We start from the raw sequence: 27,893 nt of genomic DNA, 5'->3' as shown, positions 1-27,893 counted from the left end.
AACACTCTGATAACGTTTCCTAGACTGACAGGACCAGAGTTTATTCGCCAGTGGAAAACTTCATACCAGAGTACAGCTGAGCCAAAAGGGAATATTCCAACTTCTGAGTGTATTTTTCTCACCACATTTCCTCCTCCTCCTTCTCTTTCTCTCTCGGGGATCCAGTCAAATCCAGTCTGGATGAAGCGGACGTCTTGGTGCGAGATAATCGTCAGATGATATGAGTTAATGAGGCGGAGATGCAAGGAGACAGACTCAGACGTGCTCTCATGCCAGGACAGGTGTGTCACCAGTGAGAGCGAGAGGAGGAGAAAACGAAAGGCGCAAAGAGAATAAAGAGGGTGGTAGATATCAAGCGGAGAAGAAGTCACTTTCCAGGTTCTCGATATGGAAACCGGGCAGAGCGCACCGGCGTCGGACATGGGGGGAGACCACACAGCTGGGGTGTGTGTGGTGGAGCGGGACCGAGAGAGGGGCGACGTGTCCAGCCCCAGTCCACCGACTAAGCAGCGCTCTCTGCGGGTCGTCTACGTCCTGAACGATGGGCTTAAGTCGGTGATGGCGAGCAGCCCGGAGTCCGGAGCGCTGCAGTGTTTGCAGAGAGCCTGTGATTCGGAGAGCGCCCTGCTCACCACCGTCACCTTCGGAAGGTTGGACTTTGGAGAAACATCAGTACTGGACAGTTTCTATGATGCAGGTACTTCACAGGAAAGTTACACAAGAGGGAGGGCAGGTTTGCACAAGTCAGACTTCTAACTGCAAGTGTGCGAAAACTTTTTATTATTAAAACTAACTAAGCAGCTCATATAAAACTGTATCTATCTATCATGCAGACTATTCTTCTTTTCCTTATTGGTGTCGGGAAAGCTTTTTTTTGTTCTTACAGTAATTCTGGTTGTGGTGGTCACATGATGAGACACGTACCTGTATTGGTGTTTGGGTAGCATGTAATCTTGATGGTGGAAGAGGTACCAATACACAATGATAAAAATAAAATGGAATATAAACAAATATTCGAAGTAAGTACACAAGTGGTAAATAAAAATGTTACTACATAAGTGTCGAAATAAAAAGTGAAAAAAGAGGTTAAACTGAACTTCTTCAATTTAACTTAAATTGAAATTACTCAAGATATTTTATCTCCACCACAGTGTGAACACACTGTAGAATAAACTATAGACATAAAGCAAGAGCTGAACCTTTAACATACACTGCAGCATACTCCAGAAGGTAGGATAAATAAGACTCATGCTTGCAAGACTATGGTATGATCAGAGTACTTTTAGCTAAGTAATCTATGTTAATTCCTCATACACCATATGCTTTGATTCATTAGCACTAATAATATGTTTTTATTAAATCAGGGGTTAAGTTGCGTAATAGCTTGTGAGTGGTTCCTGACTGTTGTGTTACAACAGTTGTAAGTTTATTGTAAGCTATGCAGTGAGATCACTGTTATAGTGCAGCATGACTGTGCAGCATTACTACCCTGGACTGTGATTTCGCAACACTAGTAGGTTTTTTTCAGTAGTCAGTAATTTACTTGTAAACTTGTAGCCTCGTATTACATCATGACTTATCTTTTGCAAATAGGTTCATACAAATGATAGATGTCTCAAAGTTATACTAAAGTACTAAAATTACAGCAGTTGGGTATATATGCTTATATTTTTTAATCCAATACATACCTGACTCTACTTCTGTACTTCAGTAATATTTTGAATGCAGTAACTTTGTGTTTTGTAGAGGTACTTCTTCCTTTTTGCACCCTTTATCCTATGCACATACTATACACATACTCAAGCTCTAATCTTTCCAGCAGTAGGAACGTACTAATAGAAAAAGTTATCACTAAAAAAGGTCTGTCATGAGCTACCAAGTTTGCAGCACAATAGTGAAAGCTTTTCTGTATGTTCACACATATAATTCTGCACAACTTGTTGAGCTGCTTTCTTATTCAGATGAGATCTAATTGTAGTAATAGTGCTACATGTTTGATTTTGGAGGTTTCTGAAACCTCAGATATCCTGTTACAATCCTAAAGAAATGGTACAGATTCTTGTTGGGCAAATATGTAAACCAATGAAATATGGAGCCACTCAGGCTATTAACATGCCTTTGAAAGCTCCTATTTTTAGGGGGAACGAAACCTGAGCTCTTCTTTAATTGCGAGCTATTTATACTAGGCAGCACCACAACTCAGCTGAGGAAGAGCCAGGCACATGTATAAGTTTTAGTCCCCTCAGATGCCCTGCAAGCATAGTACAGGGAGTGCAGAATTATTAGGCAAATGAGTATTTTGTCCACATCATCCTCTTCATGCATGTTGTCTTACTCCAAGCTGTATAGGCTGGAAAGCCTACTACCAATTAAGCATATTAGGTGATGTGCATCTCTGTAATGAGAAGGGGTGTGGTCTAATGACATCAACACCCTATATCAGGCGTGCATAATTATTAGGCAATGTCCTTTCCGCTGGCAAAATGGGTCAAAAGAAGGACTTGACAGGCTCAGAAAAGTCAAAAATAGTGAGATATCTTGCAGAGGGATGCAGCAGTCTCAAAATTGCAAAGCTTCTGAAGCGTGATCATCGAACAATCAAGCGTTTCATTCAAAATAGTCAACAGGGTCGCAGGAAGCGTGTGGAAAAACCAAGGCGCCAAATAACTGCCCATGAACTGAGAAAAGTCAAGCGTGCAGCTGCCAAGATGCCACTTGCCACCAGTTTGGCCATATTTCAGAGCTGCAACATCACTGGAGTGCCCAAAAGCACAAGGTGTGCAATACTCAGAGACATGGCCAAGGTAAGAAAGGCTGAAAGACGACCACCACTGAACAAGACACACAAGCTGAAACGTCAAGACTGGGCCAAGAAATATCTCAAGACTGGTTTTTCTAAGGTTTTATGGACTGATGAAATGAGAGTGAGTCTTGATGGGCCAGATGGATGGGCCCGTGGCTGGATCGGTAAAGGGCAGAGAGCTCCAGACGCCAGCAAGGTGGAGGTGGAGTACTGGTTTGGGCTGGTATCATCAAAGATGAGCTTGTGGGGCCTTTTCGGGTTGAGGATGGAGTCAAGCTCAACTCCCAGTCCTACTGCCAGTTTCTGGAAGACACCTTCTTCAAGCAGTGGTACAGGAAGAAGTCTGCATCCTTCAAGAAAAACATGATTTCCATGCAGGACAATGCTCCATCACACGCGTCCAAGTACTCCACAGCGTGGCTGGCAAGAAAGGGTATAAAAGAAGAAAAACTAATGACATGGCCTCCTTGTTCACCTGATCTGAACCCCATTGAGAACCTGTGGTCCATCATCAAATGTGAGATTTACAAGGAGGGAAAACAGTACACCTCTCTGAACAGTGTCTGGGAGGCTGTGGTTGCTGCTGCACGCAATGTTGATGGTGAACAGATCAAAACACTGACAGAATCCATGGATGGCAGGCTTTTGAGTGTCCTTGCAAAGAAAGGTGGCTATATTGGTCGCTGCTTTGTTTTTGTTTTGTTTTTGAATGTCAGAAATGTATATTTGTGAATGTGGAGATGTTATATTGGTTTCACTGGTAAAAATAAATAATTGAAATGGGTATATATTTGTTTTTTGTTAAGTTGCCTAATAATTATGCACAGTAATAGTCACCTGCACACACAGATATCCCCCTAAAATAGCTAAAACTAAAAACAAACTAAAAACTACTTCCAAAAACATTCAGCTTTGAGTTTTTTGGGTTCATTGAGAACATGGTTGTTGTTCAATAATAAAATTATTCCTCAAAAATACAACTTGCCTAATAATTCTGCACTCCCTATAGGTAGGCCCGAGAGGATATAAAACTTGGCGGCAGATTGAGGGCATGTTGTTATTACCTCTGAGCTTCAGTAGAAAAAAATGTGGATTTTCAAGTCAGCATAATTGTCTGTACTTGCCTTTAACTGACTCATATACTGAGATTCTTCTATGCAGGAGGCTCTCATGGGTGAGTGGGTGTTGTTTCCTAGAAAGAAAAAAAAAAGATTTCTAGGAAAGGATAACATTCAATGAATACCAATGCCTTCCATCATGTATGTTCTTGTTCATGCTCATATCTTTCAATGGGAGAGCTCCCAACTGTGTCTCTTCTTGTTTCTTTTCAACTCCACTCAAAACATTTCCCACATTTAACGAGGCCAAAGATCACGGGGCAGATGCAGCACAAAACTCAAAGGCAGATGTATTTCAAACTCAGCTCATTTGTCACCTCTGCAAATTGCATCAATGTTAAAGAGCTATGCTCTTATGTTGTCACCTCCATCACCTCCTCCTTACAGACATTGCAGTCGTGGATATGAGCGATGTGTGTCGGCAGCCCTCCTTGTTTTACCACCTGGGTGTGAGGGAGAGCTTTGACATGGCCAACAATGTCATCCTATACCATGACACCGACCCCGACACTGCCCAGTCACTGAAGGTACACATGCACACTCTCCCATCAGTGTAACTAGTGTTCATGGACACCATTCTTTTACGTCTCCTTGGGACAAAATGATCTGCTGTGTTATTTACAGACTAACATGTCGTACAGTCAGTCCTACCAGCTGTTTAAAATAGCAATTCAGGAATAATACACTATGTCACTGTCCGAAAGTCTGGAAACATATTCTCACATGCTCTTTATCTCCGCACAGGACATGGTGGCACAGAAAAACACAGTAAGTTTCTTATGTGTGCATGTTTTATAAAGATTTCTGTGTGCACACCATCTGTTTCTATTTCTAGAGGAATATTCCTGGCAGATACCGTTCACCCCCATGCAGAAATGCAGACAGGAATGCATATATATATATATATATATACACACACACACTCTCACACACATTGTGTACAAGTACACACATGTTAAATTATGAATGGCCGGCTCGAGAACGAGAGTCATATTACTTGTTAGTTTTCCTAGAAACTGACCTTCACTGTATGTACGCTGTCTTCTTTGTGTATATGTGTGTTTGTGTGTGGAGTAGGCTGCTCGTCCTCCACCGTTAGGTTTTCCCTGGGTTCAGTTGCCTCCAGAATACAGAGGCTCTGGTCTGAGAAATAAAGTAGGTATCAGGCCTGCATCAAGGCATGCTGGGATATTCCCTAGTTGACTGATAATACTAACAGACAAGGAAGTGAGGATGGAAAACAATGACCTCTCCCTGGGATGTCGTGTGGTTAACAGATTAAAGCCCCTAACAACACAAAGGAAGCAATGGATAATCAGCTATAGCATGCTTTAAGAGTGCTGGATGCATGTGCGTTTTTGCACTAAATTAAATTTGCATCATCTCAGAAAGAATCATGGAATTGCATTTAATCCCACTGTGGGGAATTTACCTAAAAAGTGTTTGTGAAACAATCCTCACTGAATATAACTGAACAGAGTTTAACAGGAGAAACTTACAAGTGTAAATCAGAAGCAGCTAGTTGCTGTGGCCTAAAGTGCTGTCGTTCGATGCATGAAATCATGATGGTGACTGCTTTAAAATGATGTGTGGTGCTGTGACGACCATACTAAATAACTACAAATCTAGTGATATAGTTGTTAAATAAAAGATGTAGAAATATATGTTTTAAGAATGAACACAACAAAAAGACAGTCAGCAGTGCGTGTAAGATTTGTCAGTCCTGAAATGCTTTGCCAAATGCTTTTGTACCTGCAAAGCTTATCATTTCAATTTCAGATTTAAAGGTAATCACATTTGTTCATATGCAAAGCTGGAAGAAGAGGCAGAGGTTAGAGAGTGTTAGGTGGTTCTTAGTACATGAGGCTTATTACTTCTGGAAACCTTCACTGATGTAGTATGATGCTACCAAACAGTCTCAGTGGTGCACTGATCCTCTCATTAATCACTCTAATCCCTACTCTCACCTCTTTATCTCTCTCCACCTGGACTTCTTTTACACCTGGCATTTGCACAAAGCTGTCAAAGTGCTTTTCTTTCTGTAAACAACTTGTAATTAAACCTTCTCTCCTCTCTTTCTAGGCATCCAGTGGTAACTACTACTTCATCCCCTACATAGTCACCCCTAACCACGAGTATATGTGCTGTGAAAGCGATGCCCAACGGAGGGCAAGCGAGTACATGCAGCCCAACTGGGATAACCTGCTGGGCCCACTGTGCGATCCCCTGACCGACCGCTTCACCAGCCTGCTGAAGGACATCCACGTAACATCCTGGTGAGATACAAGTGAAAACAAGGGGCTGCTGTAATCCCACTATCATGGTTTCCCAGTACAGATGCAGATGTAGACTGTAAAGTGCAACTATGTTTATTTTTGCTGTACTCACACAACCAACGTAACAGCTATGTGTGCTTAAAAATCAAACCCTTCTTGTCTTTAGCTCAAAACACAGCCTCTCTCTTTGTGTGTGTGTGTGTGTGTGTGTGTGTGTGTTGCATCAAGTTTCCATTTCTAAGGAAATCAGAGGTTGATTAGTCAATACTGTGTCAGTCAACCACCTAACAGTGCTTCATGTCCGCCCCACCTTCCCTTCTGGAGCTTGGCAGAAACAGCACCTCACAGTCATTTACAAGAAAAGCACCCCCCCCCCACCCACCCAAAAAACAAACAAACAAACTACTAAGTAAGGAGTAATATAGGCTTTCAGCTAAATGTGGTGCCATACTTAGTTATGAAATGTAGTAAAACGGAAGTGTAAAGTAATAACGTAAGACAGAAGTTACAAAACACCATCTGAATAACATACTTAAGTATAGTATGTTATTACAGTACAATAAAAGTGCTTTATTTGGTGTGTTCTGGAAAGATAAATGTTAAATATATTGCAAAGTGTTGGAACATCAGCTTAATCTCAAATTAACTTAATATTTACTTTTAAAATGAGTCATTTGCTGTGTCAACACTGGTTAAATGAGTTGTCACTGGTAAATGTATCATCTTCATCTTAAAGCATGAACAAAAATAGCCTGTTCACAAGAAATATTAGGTTATAACAGAAATCGGTGTCAAAATTTCCACCTCCAATGTCGTGTGTAAGGGCACTGGTGTTATCTGCACACTCTGCACTGAAAATCAAGCAGATTTCATCCCTTCTGTATTACTGTGATTCATTCTTTGCTTGTTTAAGCAAAACCTGCTATGACGCCTCACACAATGTCTTCCGAGTACTTACGTCACACCCTTGCTGACTCAGCAGCACTGTCTCCCCATTAACTTCAGAGTCCATTTTAAGATTCTGGTTTTAACTTAAGGTGCTTCAAGCACCAGCTTACATCAGTGAACCTTTACATCCTTTTGTCTCCAGCACGTCCCTGAGGTCATCTGAGCAGGGCCTGCTAGCTGTGCATCATACAAGGCTAAAAGCTGATGAGACAGAGCTTTTCCAACAGTAACCCCCAGACTCTGAAAAGCTCCTTCTGAGCTTGTGATAGGTGGACTCTGTGTTTTCTATTACAAAACAGCTAAAAACGAATCTTTTTAGACTTGTGTTTGGCTACCTTTTGTTTTTATCTTCTGGTATTTTGTCGTGAAGCATTTTGTGATGTTAGGTGCTTTAGAAATAAAATTAAAAAGGAGTTGGAGGTAATTATTCTAGGGATGTTCCATGCATTTGTTTTGCACAATGCAGTATTCCGACTGTAGGAGTCTATAGTGAGGATCATTGTTCATAGCTTTTTGTTAGTACTACCAACTGACCATTAGCACTCAATAGTAATCTCATCAAAACAGTAAGTAATGTCTGTTTGCTGCAAAATAAGGGTTGGTCCACTAGAGGTCAAAAATTGTTCTTTAGATCAACATTAAAATGAAAGCTTCTTTTCTTCCTCTGTTCCTTGTCTGTGTACATATAGTGCTTCCTTTAAGGACACCCTGCTCAACGACATCAGGAAGGCTAGGGAGAAGTACCAGGGAGAGGAGCTGGCTAAGGAGCTTTCACGCATTAAACTCCGAATTGATAACACAGAGGTCCTAACACAGGACATTGTCATGAACCTGCTGTTTTCCTACAGAGATATACAGGTACAAACACATCAAACATGACCTTCATTTCTTTCTATCAGCTGGGAACTTCTTAAAAGTTATTACAGACTGAAGTTCAGAATGACATTTATATTCTAAATGCATTATCATTAGGTTTAAATTTAATGCCCCTTTTGTGGCTTCTCTGACAACCAGGACTATGATGCCATGGTGAAACTGGTGCAGACTCTGGAGATGCTGCCAACATGTGATCTGGCTACCCAGCCCATGATCCAGTTTCATTACTCCTTTGCCCTGAACAGGTACGCAGCAGCTCAATGAAACTGAACATTTTGATGCCCAAACCCTGTGGTAAAGCAGATTTATCTTCTTTAATTATTTTTAGGGATCCCACATTTTTTGTTTTTTGTGCCTTTATTTCACTGAGGACATTCATTCTAACATATCATATAAAATGCACCATAAATATGCAGTGTGGTGATATCAGGAGCTAAAAATGTAGTAACTGCATGTCAAAAATGCAACAGACCACAAGTCTAGCATTCTGTGAAAAATACATTTTTGTTGTTCAGGGAAAATTAAGTATACTGTATGATTTAACAACTTTAGCAGCAATAACTTGAAGTCTTCATTTTCTGTATGACGTTTTAGCCTTTCACAGCATTGTAGAGGGATTTTGGCTCAGCCTTCTTTTACATTTTCTTTAATGTTGCTTTTGTTCATTGAGGTTTACAGGCACTTGTTTATACACAGCTCTCTTAAGGTTCCCCCACAGTATTTCAGTCAGATTGGAGTCTGGACTTTTGCAACACCTCGATTGTTTTCTTTTTCAGCCATGCTGTTGTAAATTTTCTGCTGTGTTCAGGATTATTGCTCTGTTGCATAATCCTGCTTGAGCCAAGCTTTGGCTGTTGGAAGGTTACCTCACACTTACTCTAGAGTGATTTGGTATATAGAGAAGTTCATGGTCAAGTCAATGACTGCAAGGTGTCCAGGTCTTGAGGCTGCAAAGCAAGCCCACATCATCACCCCTCCACAACCATGCTGACAGTTGATATAAAGTCTTTATGCTGATATGCTGTCATTGGTTTTAACCAAACGTGGTGATGTCAAGTATGATCACATATCTACACTTTGCTTTTGTCTGTCCAAAGGATAATGTTCTGGTGGTCTTGCGGTTTGTTCAGATGGAACTTTCCAAACTTAAGCTGTCCTGCAGAGATACCTTCTCCAGGCAGCTTGTTCAGGCTTTCTCTCATTGTACTGTGATTAACTTTAACATTTAACATGCTAACTGAGGTGTTTAAAGTCTGTAGCTCTTGATTTTTTGTTTGAAGTTTCTCTAAACATTACAAGATCTGATCGTAGGGTGAATTTGCTAGAACAGCCACTCCTGTGTTAACACACACCCGAATACTCCAGGCCAGTAAACTGCCCAAACTGCTTTTGAGCAGGTAGTTAGGCTGATGATCAGTTATCAAGTGCATTTAATTAGCAACACCTGGCTGGTACTTGCACTTTTAATTCCTATGGAAGTAATAAAGGTGTACTTCTCAGTCTCATGAAAACGTTTTCCTTCATGTGCATGTGCATGTACGTGCAGGAGGAATGCTCCTGGAGACAGGGAGCAGGCTCTCAGAGTGATGCTGCAGGTGTTGCAGTCCTGCGAACATCCTGCACCAGACATGTTCTGCCTCTGTGGACGAATCTACAAGGACATTTTTCTCGACTCTGACTGCAAAGACACTAAAAACAGGGACAACGCCATTCAGTGGTGAGAACACACAGAAATAAATGCATCTTATTCACATCTTATTGTTTCCTTGTGTGTATTCATCTGTATTTCCTCTTCCACCTGTCAGGTACAGAAAGGGCTTTGAGCTGCAGCCCACTCTGTACTCGGGTATTAACCTAGCTGTCCTCCTCATAGTTGCTGGCCAGCAATTCGAGAGCTCCATGGAACTCAGAAAAATAGGTAACCTGATTCCCCCTTTGACTTGTTCTCAGCGGACTCTCAAGTCAATGTGAAACACCTAAGTTGTGTATTTTCAGCATTCAGTTTGCATTCAGTAGCTCCTTTTCTTGATATTTCTGTGGTACAAAAGTCAGCTGAGACCATGCCACTTCAGTTTCAATCAGACTGCAATTACAATGTTCACTTTTTGTCTTCTTATAATCAGGGGTGAGGTTGAACAGCCTGCTGGGGCGCAAGGGTTCCTTGGAAAAGATGAATAACTACTGGGACGTCGGCCAATTCTTCACCGTTAGCATGCTAGCGAGTGACATTCCTAAAGCTACTCAGGCTGCAGAGAAGCTCTTCAAGCTGAAGCCACCTGTTTGGTAAGAGAGAAGATCTTGTAAATATATAAAAGTTTCAATGTCAATGCATGTTTTTCATAATAAAGATTAGTTTTAAATTTTGGTCACATTCTGATCCCCAGGTCTCAATTTTTTAAAGATGTATTCAACTTTCATAGTTGTAGTGAAGTATCAGGACATTCATCTTACAAAAGTACATTTGTTTTTATAATGCAACTCTTTTATTTAAGTAAGCCCAAACATGCTACAAAAAAACAGTTTACGAAAACAAAATTTCAAGGAATTGTAAGTGTGATGCTTTTTATTTTAATGATTATAATTGGTTGTATTTTCTTCCAGGTATTTGCGTTCAGTAGTGCAGAACTTACAGCTGATCCAAAGGTTTAAAAAGCAAAATTTGGAGCATTCTCCTCAGAGAGAGAAACTCAACTTCTGGATGGACATCATCGTCGAGGCCACGCAGTGCACCACCAACAGACTGCGGTTTCCAGTATGTAAACATATACATGCATTCATGCTGAAAAATGATGACTGAGGGGTTCAAAATCAAATGTTTTGGTGTTTGTGTTTACAGGTGCTGATTCTGGAGCCCACCAAAGTTTACCAGCCATCCTATGTGTCTATCAACAATGAGGCTGAAGAGAAGAACGTCTCCATCTGGCATGTTTCTCCTGCTGAAACGGTCAGAGCATTGCCCATCTAATCATCTTCCTGTTAGGAATATTGTCCTCCGCTCGGAAAAATTCTAAATATTAAATAAAAATTAATTTAAAATGGTGAATGACTTAAACTAAATCAGACAACATGTATGCAAACAGAAGGAACTTTGATGTGAAATCTTCCATCACATATTGTGACTGAATAACACGTAATTACACAAACTCATTGCACCCTCATTTTGTCCAGTATTTTAATTGCACCCGAGTATACCAGGGTGAAGTACCACCAGTATTACCAGTAAACAACAAAAACCACCAAAATGCTATATCAGAATTTAAATTAGCCTACATCTTGCCTTTTGTTTAACATGCAGTGCTGATCAAACACATTATAGTGAAACGAAGTTTGATAACACTTCACATTAATTGTAGTCAAACATCTCAAGACAGGTGAACATAATGCTGCTTCATTGATTTTTAATTTTTTTTGTAAGGAGTACATGGAGGTTTGGGCTCAGATAGTTTTGGGATTCAAGTTTTATTTTGCATCCATGTGGAGTCTGTTTAAAGATTGTTGACTCATCATTGTAGAAAAAAAAAGAAAAAGTGTGTTGCAGACACTTAAAGCTGAGCCAGCATTAACTAAATTTGCTTCACCTATGCTAATTCAGAAATGCTAGAGGGCTGGAGCCGTCCAACTAAGTAGACAGAAACATATACATATATGCATATTTGTTCATTTACCTGCTAGAACCTACTGGAACAAAATGTTAGAGCTGAAACACTTTATTTGTTGATTGATTAACTTCTGTTTTTTGTTACAGAAAGGTATTCATGAGTGGAACTTCACTGCAATGTCCATCAAAGGCATTAGGTATACAAGAGACATGTTTGGGAAACAAATAGAAATAAATAGAAAACGTACATTTTTGTTCAATTCAAATTTCTCTTGTGGTTTTATGGGCCTGGGCTGCAATTGTAGTAACTCAGGGAACTCAGGAGTGGTGCAAACAAGCATATAAATTGTGGCTCCCTGCAGCTATATCCATAATACATGAAGTAAACAGAAGAACTAGCTGCCAGGAACATCATTAGGGATCTCCAGCTGACCTGTTCAGCCTCAATATTCAAAACAGTGACATATTGTGCAAAGCTTCAATTACTCAGTGCAACCGGAGGAGGAAGAAAGAAAAAAATGCAAATATCAGTAAGGATATTCCTCGTGGTTAATGGCCAGTGCTTACTGTGAAAAAACCCCCATCACCCATGCTCTTAAATACAATTTGACGATCCAGGTAAAAGTCTGGCTATAGAATAAAACAACTTTTTTTCGTGTTAGAATACAATCCCTCAACACAATTTGATTGTCTGCTCTCCTGCTTACCAATCTAAATTACTCATTTATATCCATGTATTATTATTATACTGTGAGCAAATGTAAGTTTTTTGCACGCTAATGAGATTTACTTTAATCTGTGAAAAGGACTGTGTTATAAAATACAGCATAAGGAAGAGTTAAATAAAATAAAGAACAGTGCCCAGCCTAATGCGGCCCTTCTGTCTGCAGTATCAGTAAGTTCGATGAGCGTTGCTGCTTCCTCTACGTCCACGATAACTCGGATGACTTCCAGATCTATTTCTCTACTGAGGAGCAGTGCGGTCGGTGAGGACAAACACCTCTAGATGTGTTTGTGTAGGTGTGTGTTTGTCATGTGTCCGTCCGTGTTTGTGTTTGTACACTTCATACTATATGCGCAGATGTGATCTGAAGGCCTAGAACTGTAAATAACTGTAATAATGTCTGTCTGGTTATGTGTTTCAGGTTCTGCTCCATGGTGAAAGAGATGATATCTGATGGTACTGGGAATGCTGTGGAGCTGGAGGGGGAGGGTGATGGAGATACGCTAGAGGTCAGTGTGAGCTTGAAAGTGTGCTAACACACACACACACACACACACACACACACACACATATGTGTGTGTGAGATATTTAATGTAAAATATGGAAAATATGTCATTTCTATGCCTGTTTTTCTGTGCTACAGTATGAATATGACACCGATGAGACAGGGGAAAGGGTAGTGTTGGGTCGTGGCACCTACGGAGTGGTGTATGCTGGGAGAGATCTCAGCAACCAAGTCCGAATTGCCATCAAAGAGATCCCTGAAAGAGACAGCAGGTAGGTTGACCTACCAACCTACATTCATGGTTCCAAGTCTTTTTGGCATAGCTGACAAAACAAAAGAAATGCATAAAATTTGCTTAATATATATAATAATTAAAATATTTAAATTTTACTGATGGAGAACTGATGGCAAATTCAGTTTTTTTCTTCCACATAAATAAAAGTAAATGCAGTAATTGCATTTAGTATATTTAAGAGTTTATTATGTTGTAGTAACACAAAGAGCAAACAGTCTTTATTTTACAGTTGAACTTAAATCACACAAAAACAAATAGGAGCTTGCAGCAATGTTTTACCAGTATTTAATTTGCAGCAAATGTGTCTGGATTATTGGACAATGAACAGATAATGTTATTTCCAGTGTTAATACCAATGTGAATGTAGTTAATGATAAAACAGAACCTACACAAATAACACACAAAGCAAGGGTACGAAATGCAATTTGTCTTTTCTGATGTCTGTTTTCTTTTCCGTGGACAGGTACTCTCAGCCCCTTCATGAAGAGATCGCTCTTCACAAGTACCTGAAGCACAGGAACATTGTTCAGTATTTGGGTTCCATTTCTGAGAATGGATACATTAAGATCTTCATGGAACAAGTGCCTGGAGGTATGTTTGTACAAACCACAGAAAGAGACACAATTCTGTGTAATAGAAGCTGTCTTGTGTTACCTCCTATTAGGTAGCCTTACTGCAGTATACATCTAGTTCAGCCTCAGTGAAAAGGCAAAAAAAATGTCTTAAGCAGAAAAACAACATATAAGATATTGTGTCTAAATGATGTTTTCTCTAAAGCTCATCTATTTCAGAGAGATATGCTTATGACCACCGAGTTGGTAATTAGTCTAACTAGCTGGGTGTTTTTCCACCTTTAAGATAGGCTTTGGACACGCCTTCTTTCTTTTCTCCAGGAAGTCTGTCTGCATTGTTACGGTCGAAATGGGGTCCTCTGAAGGAGGCAACAATTATCTTCTACACCAGACAGATTCTGGAAGGTCTCCGATACCTGCATGAAAACCAGATCGTCCACCGAGACATCAAGGTAGAAGGAACCCCGCCTGCCATGATACATCTTTGAGGAACACAGCTGTTACTTCTATAAAGTGAAATGTCATTATGACTGAATTTCAAGTTAAAATTATTTTTTAAAGAAACTTACAAGTAGTCTTAGGTTTGAGCTTGTGGATACAAAGTTGTCTTGTCTGGAAGAAAAGACATTAAAGTATTGAGCATTACATAGGATGAATGAGTTTCTTGCTGACTGAGACTATATGGTCGAGTATTGTGGTCCTCAAGTCCAACCTAAAACCATTCATTTGTGCACCATCATGTGGGATCTCAGGCCAAAGTCTGATGCACAAAGGCGACCACATACTGGACACTTATGTTGGTTCTCGTCCTCAAAGATGCACACTTTTCCACTTGGCTACTTTGTCTCTTATTCTCATAAGCTTGCAACCTGTTAGCTTCCATGATTTCCTATTGTTTTACATCAATGTCACATTTCTGGAGGGATTTTTTTCAGGGTGTCTTTAGTCAGCTTTGGTCATTCTTAGCTGAGACTGTGTTAGTTGGCATCTGAGCCTGCAAAAGTACATTCATGTTAAGATACATCAGTCAGTTTGACGTGCCTGAGACATAGGTGTTCTGAATTGGTCGAGAGTGAGCAAGCAGATAAATCAGAAGTAGGTTTATGGGTGAATGACTTTAGAAATGAGGCTAAGAGACTGCTGACAGCTGACACACAAGAGGGACCTGAGACACTGAGAGCCATAAATGTGTACAAATGGCAAAACTGCAGAGCTGGTCCTCGTACTGCAGGCGAAAAATTAGTAGACGAGGTGGGCCGACCAAAGATCCAATGAGAATGGGTTAGTGGGCATGCCCCTCAGAAAATCTCAGAACTCCAGGGAAACCTATCAAATCACACACATATGCATATGTATCACATAGGTGGAGAGAAAAAAAAAAGAATAACTAGAAAGAAACAGCACTGAAGATCAGCGGGAACAATGACAGGGCCAAGAATAGAGCCTCGTGGAACCCCATTACTGATGGGGAAGTACTTGGTGATAATTGGTGATAATTCTGTAGGCTTCAGTTTAAATAATAATGACCCACATAGTTCAATGCATTTAAATCTCTCCTCATTTGTTTCTTTTTAGGGTGATAATGTCCTAGTTAACACCTATAGTGGTGTCTTGAAGATCTCTGACTTTGGTACCTCAAAACGGCTGGCAGGAGTCAATCCCTGTACAGAAACATTCACAGGTAACCTTTTCGATCATCTTGCAGAATTTGAATTTTACAACAGGTTTTAAAATACATATAAACACCCATCAAAACCCATAAAAACATAAAAAAAACCCAACAAAAAAACTTATATATATATATATATATATATATACACAGTATACCTAAAACCTAAACAATGAGATTACAAAGGCATTAAATAAAAGAAACAGCCTTTCAATATTACAATATCTATAAAAAACAATTCATTATTGCTAGAATATAGTTTAACACGGTGGTTTCATCTGATGTACCCCGAGAGCCATGTGCAATGTACACAAACACACAAGTCTTCAAACTGTTCAAAAGTATTAGCTTACTATTAAAATCATTCATGCCCTACTTTTAGCTGCTACTCCATGTAACAGCTATTGGTGACTAATTTCACCTGTTTTTGTGTAGCTAACAGCCCAAAGCTGTTCATGTACCATTTGTTTATGCTGTTAGCTAACCATTTAAACTGTTCATTGTCTATGACTGACAGAAATTTCAAACAATAGCCCAGGGATTAAGTTGAAGTTTGTAATAACAGTAATCTGTTAAATGCTCCCAATTCTTTTGATCGTTGGGCTGAAGGAAGGACAATACTCGGTGTATAAATGCTCAATCAACAAGCTTTTATTCCATACAATTCAACACTTTATGAGCATAAACCATCCGGATGGGAGATGAATCCGCCTGATCTCGAAGTGTCTGAGCGTTCCTCCAATTCTTATAGCTTCAGCCCCCCTCCACCTAGTCATAAAACCTAAACATCCACATTCTTTCTCTCTCTCAGTGAGCCTAAGTTATGATCTTGCCTTCCTGTGCTGTATGTTCTGTTCTTTTCTATTCAGACAAATAAGGTGATGACTCTCTGAAAACAGTATTTTTTTATACCTCAGCCGTATAATGCATCATAAAACAATATCATTCATTCACAATAAATCAGCAGTCTAATGTAATACAAATCAGTTTAATAACTGTAATAGTTATCACCTTCTTCTTAGTCAGGAGAATAATGCAAACTAAAACTACACAATGATTTCACAATCTTTAATTAGGGGTATAACGATAATATAATAATCTCACAAATCCCACGAAGTTCTCAGACGTGAACAACTTAAAAACGTTCTGCTTGGAAGAAAAATGCACAATGAGCAATTTCATTTCTCTTTAACTCCAATGTCACAAAAAGACACACGAGCCCTGACCTGTCATAAACAGACTAATTCAGTCTGAGATGCATAAATGGAGTCTGAGATATGCTCACTCTCAGACTATGAGTGTAAATATCAAATGACCTTCAAAATGTCAAGAGCCACAATCAGCCTCTATGGAAACAGAGAGACACATGAGTGCATGCGAATGTACTGACATACACATTTATTGGCCATCTGGCCTTCTCCAGCAGCCAGCAAGGTGTGTAATTAGATTAGCTAATCAAGCAGAGGCAGAAGGGTGTTTACCTTTCATTAGGAGCTGTCTGTGTGTGTGTTTCCTTATCCGTTTCTTCTCTGGAGCATCACTTGCTCTTGTCTCACTCTCCTTTTTTATAGCTCTTGCTGGCTCTCTATTTACATCAGCATTTGGAGCAAATGCCAATCTGCACAGAATTTCTGAGCAGACTGGGAGACAAAATAAAATTCTTCTGAAATCTAGCTATCTTTAATCTTCGCCTCAGATTGCTCTTTGTGTGCAAGGCCATGCAATAAAATGTCCAGTCAGGGTATACACTGTTATAAAAATATTAGCTAACAGAAGCAGCCTTTTGCTACTTCATAGTCTTGGTTTGCAAGTAAAAATGGATTTGTTGACTCTCTTGCATCTCTTTCTGTGTTGCAAATGCTTACACGATATACTTCTCTACTTGAAGGTACCTTGCAGTACATGGCTCCAGAGATAATTGACAAGGGCCCTCGAGGCTATGGGGCACCAGCTGACATTTGGTCCCTGGGATGTACCATTATAGAAATGGCCACTGGGAAACCTCCCTTTCATGAGCTGGGGGAACCACAGGCAGCCATGTTTAAGGTAGACACTGAGCTTATTTGTGTTAGTTTGCGTATTTACTTATGAACCTTTCCAGCCTTCAGCGGTCCAGTTATTTGCAAAACACATGTTTATTTTCTTCTAACACTAAATCTCTGTGGTCTCTCACTTCAGGTTGGCATGTTTAAAATTCACCCAGAGATTCCAGAGTCTTTGTCACAGGAGGCCAAGTCATTTATTCTACGTTGCTTTGAGCCCGACCCTCACAAGAGGGCCATCGCCTTGGACCTGCTCAGAGACACTTTTGTCAAGCACAACACCAAGGGCAAGAAGAGTAAGATCGCCTTCAAATCACCAGGTAAATACAGACATTACTACAATGCCACAAAAATATCATCACATTTCCAAATGGGTTTTACTGCATGATTTTTGTGATGCTCATGTAAATAGTAGTGCTATTTGATTAAAAAAAATACAGGTGAGAAACCAGTAATATCCAAACTGGTTTTTCTTCCCTTTGTGTGAGGTCATAAAACCACATATATTTCTCACTGTCACAGCTGAGCAGCCGGTGCTTTTCAGATGTGAACCCAAATGCAGACCCAGGAGAACAGAACTTGAAATCAAACAAAGAGCGAGCCTTTATTTGGCTGATGGCGGGTGGAAACATGAAAACTAAGGAAACTATGATACATGATGACTCGAATAACAGACTGACTATGATTAACTATGACATGGATAACAGACAACGCAACACTGACAAAGAGAAACACGGGGCTTAAATACACTGAGGGATAACGAGGGGAATGAGACACAGGAGGAGAGCACAGCTGGGAGTAATCTGACATGACAAGACCAAGATGAAGCAAAACTCAATACATTGACATAGGACACAGACTTTCAAAGTAAAACAGGAAACATCACAGACACAGACTTGACTAGGATACAGTTGACCGTAACCATGGGTCACAGAAACAGAGCCCAAAAGACTAGAAAAGATAAACGATGACAAAATCAAAATTCAGTAATGATACAAAACTTAAAACACTGGGTCACTGACCCTGGACTGTGACACTCCCACCCAATCAGTGAAGCTCACACTATGTCACAGAAAATGACATTATTGCATTTAGGCTTCCTTACCCTAACCCTCAACATTTGACCAACCACCACAGTGGATTTAAAAAAAAAAACAACATCATGTGATTAAAGCTATAATTCAATTTAATTCAATTTAATTGCAAGGTCAGTCTCTTAATTGCCCCTGTGTTTTTGCCTTTTCAGTCTTCTGAATCTGAATCTGAAAACTAACATTAACTTGTACCAGAATGATGGGAAGATAAATATGTCGAGAAGGAGAGAAACAGCATTATCCAAAGCATATCTGGCAAATATCGTAGAGGCAGTGTTATGGTAGTAGGCATGTAGCGCTGCCATTGGAGCTGGGTCACTAGGTTTTATTGATGGTGTGATACAAGTAGCAGGATGAAATGCAATGGTGAATGGCCATAAAAAGTCATATAATAAAGTTGAGTATGGGTAAAGGACAAAATGTCCTTATGTGTGAGTGTATTAAGTTTTAATTGTCTTGCCCATGTCTTATTCCTATTCTTCTTTTTATGTATTCTTCAGACTATATCCCTAACATCTCCCTGCCAGTGCAGGTGCAAGGCGAGGCCGCTGGCAGTAGCAGCAGTGAGCATGGCTCTGTGAGTCCCGACTGCGACGCAAAACACGACATATTCTTTGACAAGAGGAAAAGCTCTGGCTCCAAGAATCTGCTCAAACCTCCCAGTTCTAACTACCTGAGGTGTGTCTGAAACCACATACTGAGATTTTGCATCAGACTGGGATCGGATGGCATTAAGAAAACTGTTTCCTTTTAAAATATTGTTTTACAAATTATTAGAGCAATGAAACAATGTGTTTCTGCAAAGAAATCCTGCTGCTGGTGCTGAAGCTCAGATCATGTGAAACGATGTAAATGAACGAGTGCATCTGTGTGTGCAGATAGCAGGTGGCCTTATTGCACTCACACCGTCCTCCGCTGCCTTTTACAATACTAATTTAACGAGTCCTGATAATTTTACAAGCTTCAGCTGGTGGCTCTGCACACATCAGTCGAGCACCAATGTGCACACATGCATGCACGTCACGCAGCGCTGACTCATGCTACTTCTGCACTTTCCTTTGCACACAGAGTAGCCAGGAGAGGCTTGTATCTGTAAATAAATTAAAGAGCACACTGCTGTAAATCATCTGTTCACTTCATGTCTTGTTTTATGTGCTTCTCAGGTAACTTTGTGTGTGTGTGTATGTGTGTTGCAGTGTGCCTGATGAGGGTTCAGTATCAGAGGACCGCTCTGTTCCCCCATCTCCTGAGGACAGGGACAGTGGTTTGTTCATGCTAAAGAAGGACAGCGAGAGACGGGCCATTCTGTACAAGGTCCTCAATGAAGACCAGGAAAAGGTCATCTCCAACCTCAGGGAAAATCACATGCAGGTGTGTGTGTGTCTACTTGTGTTATATATAGAGTGGAGATATAAGTCTGGTTCCAGAAGCACACTCGGGGGACATATATTGTTGTGGAGAGAAAGGTCTGTTCACCTGAGCAAACATGATGACTCAGCTTTCCTGGAAGACCCAGTTTAACGTTTTAGTTATAAAAGTAGTGGCTTTGTCTCCAGGAAACAAGGGCAGATCATAAGCCACATTTTACAGGTAACTTCTGCTAATCACAACCTGCTTTGGAGCAGTTTATGTTGAGAATTTAATATAGGCTGGAAATGCCACGCTTTCACTGATTCTTTTATTTACAGCACTGTATAAGTGTGGTGTAGATGTTCTGCTGAAGGAATATATTTTATGTATATAACCTACAGAGCCATACATACTAACACAAATTGCAGTTTTTATCTAGAAATTTTTGCTACCTGCTCATCTGTTAATGACTCTCGAGTAGACGGTGTCCCAATGATCCATTTTGTGCAGAAGAGTCAAGTGATACATCAAATCAAGTGCACACAGAGCTCTAAGCATAAAGCTGGGGTTAATGGGAAGAGTTGATAACCACCGTAATGAAATCTGGATCATGATACCCCAGCTGGGGTTTCAGATTTTACCAAACCAAAGAAAGCCTGGCTATGTTAGACTTGCTTCATATTATACCCCTATGATCTATGTCTGAGCAATTTGCAACACAGATTGTCATTACTGTTTCACTACCATGAATCCAGTGCAGTCACAGGGAGCCTAATTGCAATCTAAAATAACTGTTGTTCCTGATTCTTCCATTGGGGGGCGTAATTGGTCTTTCAGAATACTAATATCCTTCCCTAGATAAAGAAATGTACTTTATTGCACAGGGTAAAATCCTAAAAGATAAAGATACAACCCAACCAGGAACAAAAATCTACAAAATCACTTATAATTTTTAAATTTTTTATAATAATCTTAATAATATGGGCTTGTAATGCTACAGTTATTGATCACTAGGCTTAAATTGCACACTCTGCTAAAACTGTGTGTAGGGTAGCGAGGATCTCCAGCTGTCCATCGATCACATCAAGCAGATCATCTGCATCCTTCGAGACTTCATCCATTCCCCGGAGCGGCGCGTCATGGCGGCCACCATCTCCAAGCTCAAGCTGGACCTCGACTTTGACTCCACATCCATCAACCAGATTCAGCTGGTGTTGTTTGGTTTCCAGGACTCGGTCAGCACTAACCCACACCCACACACACACACACACACGCATGGTTTCATTCCAATTGTTTCATTAGAGAGCAATTTGGGGTTCATTTTCTCGCCCAAGGATACTTTGGCACGCAGACTGGAGCAGCCAGGGATCAAATCACCAACCTTTGATTTGTAGATGATGAGTGCTACCTCCTCTGCCCTCCCCAGAAAGAAGACTTCAGTTCAGTTTACTTTCTGTACCTTTCGTCTCTGACAATAATGACAGTTTGTTTTTTAATTGGTGTCCTTAACTGCCAATTAAAAAGGCCCTAAAAAGTATTTCCACGTTTTCCACTAGACATCTTGCCAAAAACAATCGAATAAATGTACAACCAGCTATAGTGAGTGTGGAATCTTGTGAGTGTTGAAAAAAAAACTACAAATAAAAGTGTCTATACTGTAAATGTCTGTGCGGACCTTCTCAGGTGAACAAGGTCCTGAGAAATCACCACATTAAACCCCACTGGATGTTTGCCATGGATAACATCATCCGACGAGCTGTGCAGGCTGCAATAACCATCCTTATACCAGGTGGGCATCTCTGGCAGCTGCAGCCTGTCATAAGCTTTTTACTCCATCTAGTGGACATTAACATCCATGCTATTTTACTTTTCCGATTTATGGTTTAGTAGTTTAAGTAGTAGAGTGCTCGCAGAAAGCCAACAACATAACATCAATTACCTTGACCTATGACTTTTTTACTAACACAATAGAGCTGCAGACCCACTTTGGCCCGGCGTCAGAGTGTGAGGGAGCAGAGAAGGAAGACGAGGTCGATGAGGAGGAAGCAGAGTTTGGACCCATTTTAGTGCAGCAAACTGACGAGACGGGGACAACGTCCGATCACACACACTCTGCGGTCAGCACTGTGAACTCCTCCCACTCCCACGAACATCAACGCTCACATCATCATCTAGGCGCCCAGCTGGGCAGGCTCAAACACGAAACCAACAGGTACCCACTTAATTAAATGTTTTGTTTACCACGGTTAAGGTCAGGTGGAAACCTTCACAGGCTCATGTGGAATTTTCCACTTGTAACTGAAGCAGGAAGCGGAAAACAAGGACAGAACGTGAGGTTACAAGCATACCCACGTACACTGTCACTATCTCTTCAGGGCTGTTTATGATAGGTGGCTGACATACCCACAGGGGCATGAAATGGAGCAAATTTCTGCACAGTCCTAATACACAAAACAGTATGGTGCCAGTAATCACCTTAATCAGATGGTAATTACTGGCACCATGCTTCAATGATACAGAGAGGGGTTTTCCTCAGCTCTTACATTTGCATTTCAAGTTGTTTTGTTTTTCCTTACTGGCTCACAAATGCGGTCATGTGAGTGGCATCTATCAAACGCAATAATGTCTTCATTCATACCATCAAGAGACATGTGATCAGTGATTTCATCATCACCTTTTTTTTTAGCTTTTCCTTTACTGCTTTTAGCTATTAGTAACTTCAACTTAAGACGCTTTAGTTCATTACTTTAGATTTAATCTTTTTCAGCCATTCATTCAGATTTTGGTATTTGTTCTCAGCATTTCTGCTTCATTTTTGCCTCTCAAACACTCTCAAACAACACACCTGCAGCTGACTCTCTGCAGACTTTTGAATTTTTAATTGAGATAGCCTCGTGGAAACTTTATTAATAAGTACCACAGTGGAAATGGGACTGCAAAGAACAGTCTGATACTCATGTTGACTTTGTAAAAACTGCATCTGCACTTTAGCCCTGTGCTTGTACATGTCGATTTAGTCATAATGTAAAAATCTACTTTTAGCTGCTTACTGCATGTTTGATTTGGCATGGTTTTTACACTAGAGATAATCCCAAAGGCATTTATGTCTCCTCCTGAAATAGAACTGGGGATTTTCGCTTGTTTGACAATTGTGTAATGCACTATAATGCGATTCTTGTATTTAGCCGTTGTACTGTGTAGCTATAGCTCCTACCAATAACTGACATTAATGCGTGTGTCCAAATCAGTTCCACTATGGAATTTCAAAGCAGGAAGTTTCAGTATAAAATAGTTTGTCCAAACATCTTTACATTGTGTATACCAGGAGAAACTATAGAAATTAACTTAACAGATATTATTGTTGTTGCAGGCTGCTGGATGAGCTGCTACAAAAGGAGAAGGAGTACCAGCAGGTCTTGAAAGCCACCCTGCAGCAGAGAACACATGATTTAGAGTTGGTCCGAGTCAGACACAGACCCCCAGGTAAACTGAGTCACTCACACACTCCCTGCTAAGAAAAAGTGCCATGTTTAAATATGCTTAACTTTTACAATCTGACTTCTAAACTGGTTCCATAAAAGACTTATTTCTCCAGGGAAGAAGGCTAGGAACATTTTGAAGGTATTTGCATGTTTAAGATGAGACTAGATAATAGAGATTTAAGTAAGATTTAATGTTATTTAATGTTGTTAATTTGTTGCAATTTCTGAAAAAGAAGTATTGTAAATCAGAGACCACAGTCTATAAAATTAGACCCTGTATCCATATCCATAAGGAGTTAGATCAGGAAAAGAATACTGGATAATAATGTTAGGGTTGAGTTAGGTTGGGATTCAGTTGTGGTAACACTATATAATTTATATATTTATTTTTTGCATAAATGTATGATAATATTCCACAGATAATATTGTAAATAATTCAGCACTGCTGACATGTGCTTGACACTTAGTAGGTTGTGTTTTTACATCTGAAATGTGATTCCCGCCCAAAATAAAAAGGAATGTAAACTCGTAACCAGATATGTAGGTACTACGACTGCTAGCATGAGGCTTCTAATCTCAAACAAATTAATGCCAGATAGCCAAGAGCAATAAACTCTACCAGCATCTGAACAAAGTTTAGTCACGGGAAGATTTCTGGGCTCCATGGAAAAGATAAGGTAGTGAATGACCACACAGTCTGCAGGAAGAGCTGAACAAGACTAGAGCCATTGTGAGAGTGAAGGCTTCAGGCCAGAGCCATAAAATGTAATTTCCATGGGTCAGGATGCAGATGGAGATGGGAGTGATCCTGTGTTGCATTGTCCAAATAGTTGTGGATGGACCTGTATTAAGTCCTAGTTATCATTCAATTCATTCTTAAAAAATGTTTGTTCTAAACCTACAATGTTTGGAAACCTGTTGCTCTCAGTGGTAATGCTTATGGTATTTTTTTGTGGAAATCTGAAAACCAAGAATTCCTCAAATCCTGTTTCAGGCTTTGAATTAAATCTTCTGCAGATGGGATCAGAAATTGTAATTGAGAGTTAGTTACTCTACACTCCACCAGTATAAACAGTGAAAAAATACAAAATGCTATAGCATTTTTAGCAGCTTCTATTGCACATTTCTATTTCTATTAGTAAGTTAATGATATAGGGCTTATGTTCACAACTGCTTGATCGTGATACAAAAACACTTTTTTCTTCTTCTGTTATGAAAAAGAGGAAGTAGGGGGAAATAGATTGTACAGCTTAATCCAACAGGAAGGTTTTAAATCTAAACAAATGCCTTTCCCTTGAATCTTTCTCAAAGACATTATAGCCTCCTTACCTAAGACTCTATTCTTTAGTGTAATTAATCTCTAATCCAGCTGGTTTAAAACCCTCCTGAGCGCCTAATGGAAATTTGAAAGTGCAGTCTCTCACACACTCTAATTTATTTAGAGTGCTGCACCCAATGATAATGATAGGTATCAATTTTATGTCCTCTACTGATGATCCATATATTGTGAGAAAAGACTTCTTCCACTTCCACATATTGCAGTTCAAATATTTGGGGGTCAGACAGTTGGAGCAGCAGAACTTTACGTGGTAATGTGTATATATTTCAGATTATCCTGTGAATTTAAGAGAGAGCTGTGCTTTAATTAGTGGTTTGAGTTTGGCTCTTTGCCGGGGACTTTTTCTCGTTGCGGCTATTTTTAAAAGCCCCCGGCATTATTTTGAAGTCCTTGTCAAGTTTAGTGTACATCTCTTTGAAGTTGCACGTCAGCCTGTAGCTGCTTGTGCAGCTAGTTTGACATGTATAGGTGCCAAAGTGATGATCTAACATTCTTGTGCTGTCGTCATGGAGAAGAGATCATTAACCCTGTCATGCATGAATTATGACAACCTCAATCAGGATTTTTTTCTTAAGTATCTTATTTATCTTTAGGCATGGAGGATGAATTAAGTACTTAAAAGAAAAATCCTGATTGAGGTTGTCATAATTCATGCATGACAGGGTTAAATAACAGTAATTACAATGTAACACGTCATCCAAGTATATTAACATTAAACGACCATTGGGTGGCAGGGTATGGAGTGACACATCAGTGTGCAATGTAGTGTTTTATGTGCAAGTATACCATCAACACTGACACAAATACAAGAAAACAGCCTTTGACTGGCTGCTCAGTGTAGTGACCAGAAAGGGTTAATACTGAAGATCAACATGTACTTTGAGCAAAGTGTTCTTATACCTGTCGTTTCAGACATTTCACCTCCATCCATCCACCACATCCCAGCAGACCATGAGCCAGACAAGCAGCTCATCGACTGGCTGAAAGAGCAGGGCGCAGACCCCGACACCATAGACAAGGTTGAGTATCTTTATATAGGCCATTAGTGTGCAGCTTATCATTCTAGTGCACCGTGGCAGTGAAGTGTCAATATAAAGTAAGAGTGCTTCTGTTTTGTCCTAGTTTGTTCTTGAGGAATATACACTGACGGACATTCTTCGTGACGTTACCAAAGAGGACCTCCGGTGCCTACATCTACGGTATCTGCACATAAGTTATATAAAGCTAGTCCTGCAGTCTGAGAAATAAACACATTTCATAAAAGTCATACATTTCTTTCCAAGTACATGAAGAGTAAATCTTCATCATTGCCTCCTTGACATTTACCTTTTATAGGTCACTGACTTTCCAAACTCCTCTGATGTTCCAGAAAACATTAGAATGGTTAAATCACACCATTTTTCTTCCACAAGGTTAAATGGTATCTCACTGTACGAATAGCCTCTTCTGAAGTGGTCTGATGTCATTTTACCGTTTATAACTGCAAAAGTCTTTTAGAAACTAGGGATGCTGCTGACCTCGGTTATCTCCTGTCACAGAGTAATAGGTCAGAGTTAAATAAAGTCAGACTTTTGCAAGCATACAACAAATGTTTGTTTTGCAGCTATAAAATACTTCAGAACTGTTGACCCATTGCCATTAGCTTCTCCCATGGCCTATAGTACTGCATACCAACTTAATAGATTAGCCCCACAGATTACCACTTATCACAAATATATGATTTAGCATTTTGACTCAGTAAAACAGCAACATTTTAACCAAAAACAATGACAGATTGAATGGTTTTGCTTTGTGACAAACCATTGTTTCATATGCTCTGGCAAGATTTCCCACACAAGACTGCTGTACTGATGTGTTTGATAAGACTTTATCATCCTTTTTTTTACCTCAAAGGACATAAGCGATAAGAGAGTTAACCTTACAGCCTTTTTTACTGCCTTTTTCAAGTTATACTTTTAGCTAATAATTAACATGCACATGTAGGTGTGATGTGCTGTAACAACATCTATGCTTCCTTTCAGGGGCGGAATCCTCTGCCGGATCTGGCGAGCCATCCAGCGGCACAGAGAACGAGACAGGCTGGCCAACGACAAGCGCTCAGAAAACAATGCATGATGGAGTAGAATTCTGTTGTGGGGAAAACACGCACATGTTCACACATTACCATGATCTCTCCTTTTTCTCTGACTCTACGGTGCCTTTATAAAAAAATGTTGTTTTTGTGTTGTATGTACAGGACTCACTGAATCCACGTAGAGTCCGACTTGACCAGACCAAAGTGCTTTAGTGCAGGCACTACTGTGTGTACCTTTGTGCTTGATATTTATGAAACATGCTCCCCTAATGTTTCTTCAGAGCATTGATTCTCAAGCTTTTTTGAAATGTTCACTTTCAGGAGTGCCACAATTTTTGTATTTAAACAAGCACTACAGCCCTGAACTTTTTAGGGACTTTTCAGAAGTCACATGTGACCTCTTTAACTTGACTGCTCCCTGGTACAAGCACGTCATGTGGCATTAACGGGTGTCATGTTTACTGCCTTCACCTTCAGCCAAGCTCCAAATATGCAAATGTTTCTGGAGTTTGTTTCTGAAATTGTGCAAAATTCAAGAATGACAATAGGTTTAATTTCACATTGTGTCTTTGGCCATCCTAATGTCAAGGCTCTGTTTCTCCCAGAAGGACATGGCTTGAGAACCACTGCTTTAGGATGTTAAAATCTGCTGTATATTGGTACAGTCAGCTGTGCTGTCTATGATGAAAAGAGTCCTCAGCATTGAATGAATTTAGGTATCTGCTGTATTGCGTTCTGCATCTTTTAGACTTGCATTCTTCTAAGCAAACTGTCCTGCTTAGCTTAAAATGTTGTGTCTCTAAATATACATTTCAGCCTAAAGCCTTAAATTAAACATAATGTAGCATGCACATATATCACTGCTGCTGATCACTGCCTTTAGATTTTTATGCATGTTATTTATTAGTCGTAACTACTCTCTTGTATTCTCTATCTGTATTTAATTTATTTTTTATTCCACCTGTCATATTATATGTTCTTTACAATTCCAATAAACCTGGGAAAAGCAACATTTTTGGCTGATTTGCTTCAGCATCACCTCTTGGTTTTCAGGTATTTGTCCGAGGAAGAAATGAGTCCGGTCATTTTCCGTGTTTCCGCCAAATCATTAATGTTCGAATTTTCTGG

At 39.9% G+C, this 27,893-nt stretch overlaps 1 protein-coding gene across 4 annotated transcripts; it reads left to right on the top strand.

The window, feature by feature from the left end:
* Window positions 1–17: 17 nt before the first annotated feature.
* On the top strand, window positions 18–27,893 carry map3k15 (mitogen-activated protein kinase kinase kinase 15). 4 transcript variants are annotated; one of them, XM_085286738.1, is made up of 30 exons: window positions 19–697; window positions 4,309–4,448; window positions 4,666–4,689; window positions 4,999–5,076; window positions 6,004–6,197; window positions 7,835–8,003; window positions 8,160–8,266; window positions 9,568–9,738; window positions 9,827–9,939; window positions 10,145–10,304; window positions 10,623–10,773; window positions 10,858–10,965; window positions 11,767–11,816; window positions 12,510–12,605; window positions 12,765–12,852; window positions 12,987–13,120; window positions 13,607–13,734; window positions 14,037–14,167; window positions 15,291–15,396; window positions 17,273–17,430; window positions 17,563–17,746; window positions 19,048–19,198; window positions 19,717–19,891; window positions 20,920–21,105; window positions 21,554–21,659; window positions 21,842–22,082; window positions 23,241–23,353; window positions 25,604–25,710; window positions 25,814–25,890; window positions 26,713–27,893. In XM_085286738.1, the coding sequence occupies exons 1-30, from the start codon at window positions 388–390 to the stop codon at window positions 26,804–26,806; spliced, it is 4,050 nt and encodes a 1,349-aa protein (XP_085142864.1). In that variant the 5' UTR covers window positions 19–387; the 3' UTR covers window positions 26,807–27,893. The 4 variants fall into 4 exon arrangements, 3 of the variants coding, with proteins under 3 accessions (XP_085142864.1, XP_085142863.1, XP_085142865.1); XM_085286737.1 differs by having other exon boundaries at window positions 20–697; window positions 19,021–19,198; window positions 26,713–27,892; XM_085286739.1 differs by lacking the exon at window positions 4,999–5,076 and having other exon boundaries at window positions 20–697; window positions 19,021–19,198; window positions 26,713–27,890.

Source organism: Mchenga conophoros, linkage group LG9 (assembly GCF_057382185.1).
Source record: "Mchenga conophoros isolate Kocher_MC1m ecotype Shallow Benthic linkage group LG9, M_conophoros_male_GT1.1, whole genome shotgun sequence".
In the NCBI taxonomy this organism is placed as follows: domain Eukaryota; kingdom Metazoa; phylum Chordata; class Actinopteri; order Cichliformes; family Cichlidae; genus Mchenga; species Mchenga conophoros.
Note: the sequence above shows the minus strand (reverse complement) of the source record. Positions and strands in the feature narration are given on the sequence as shown.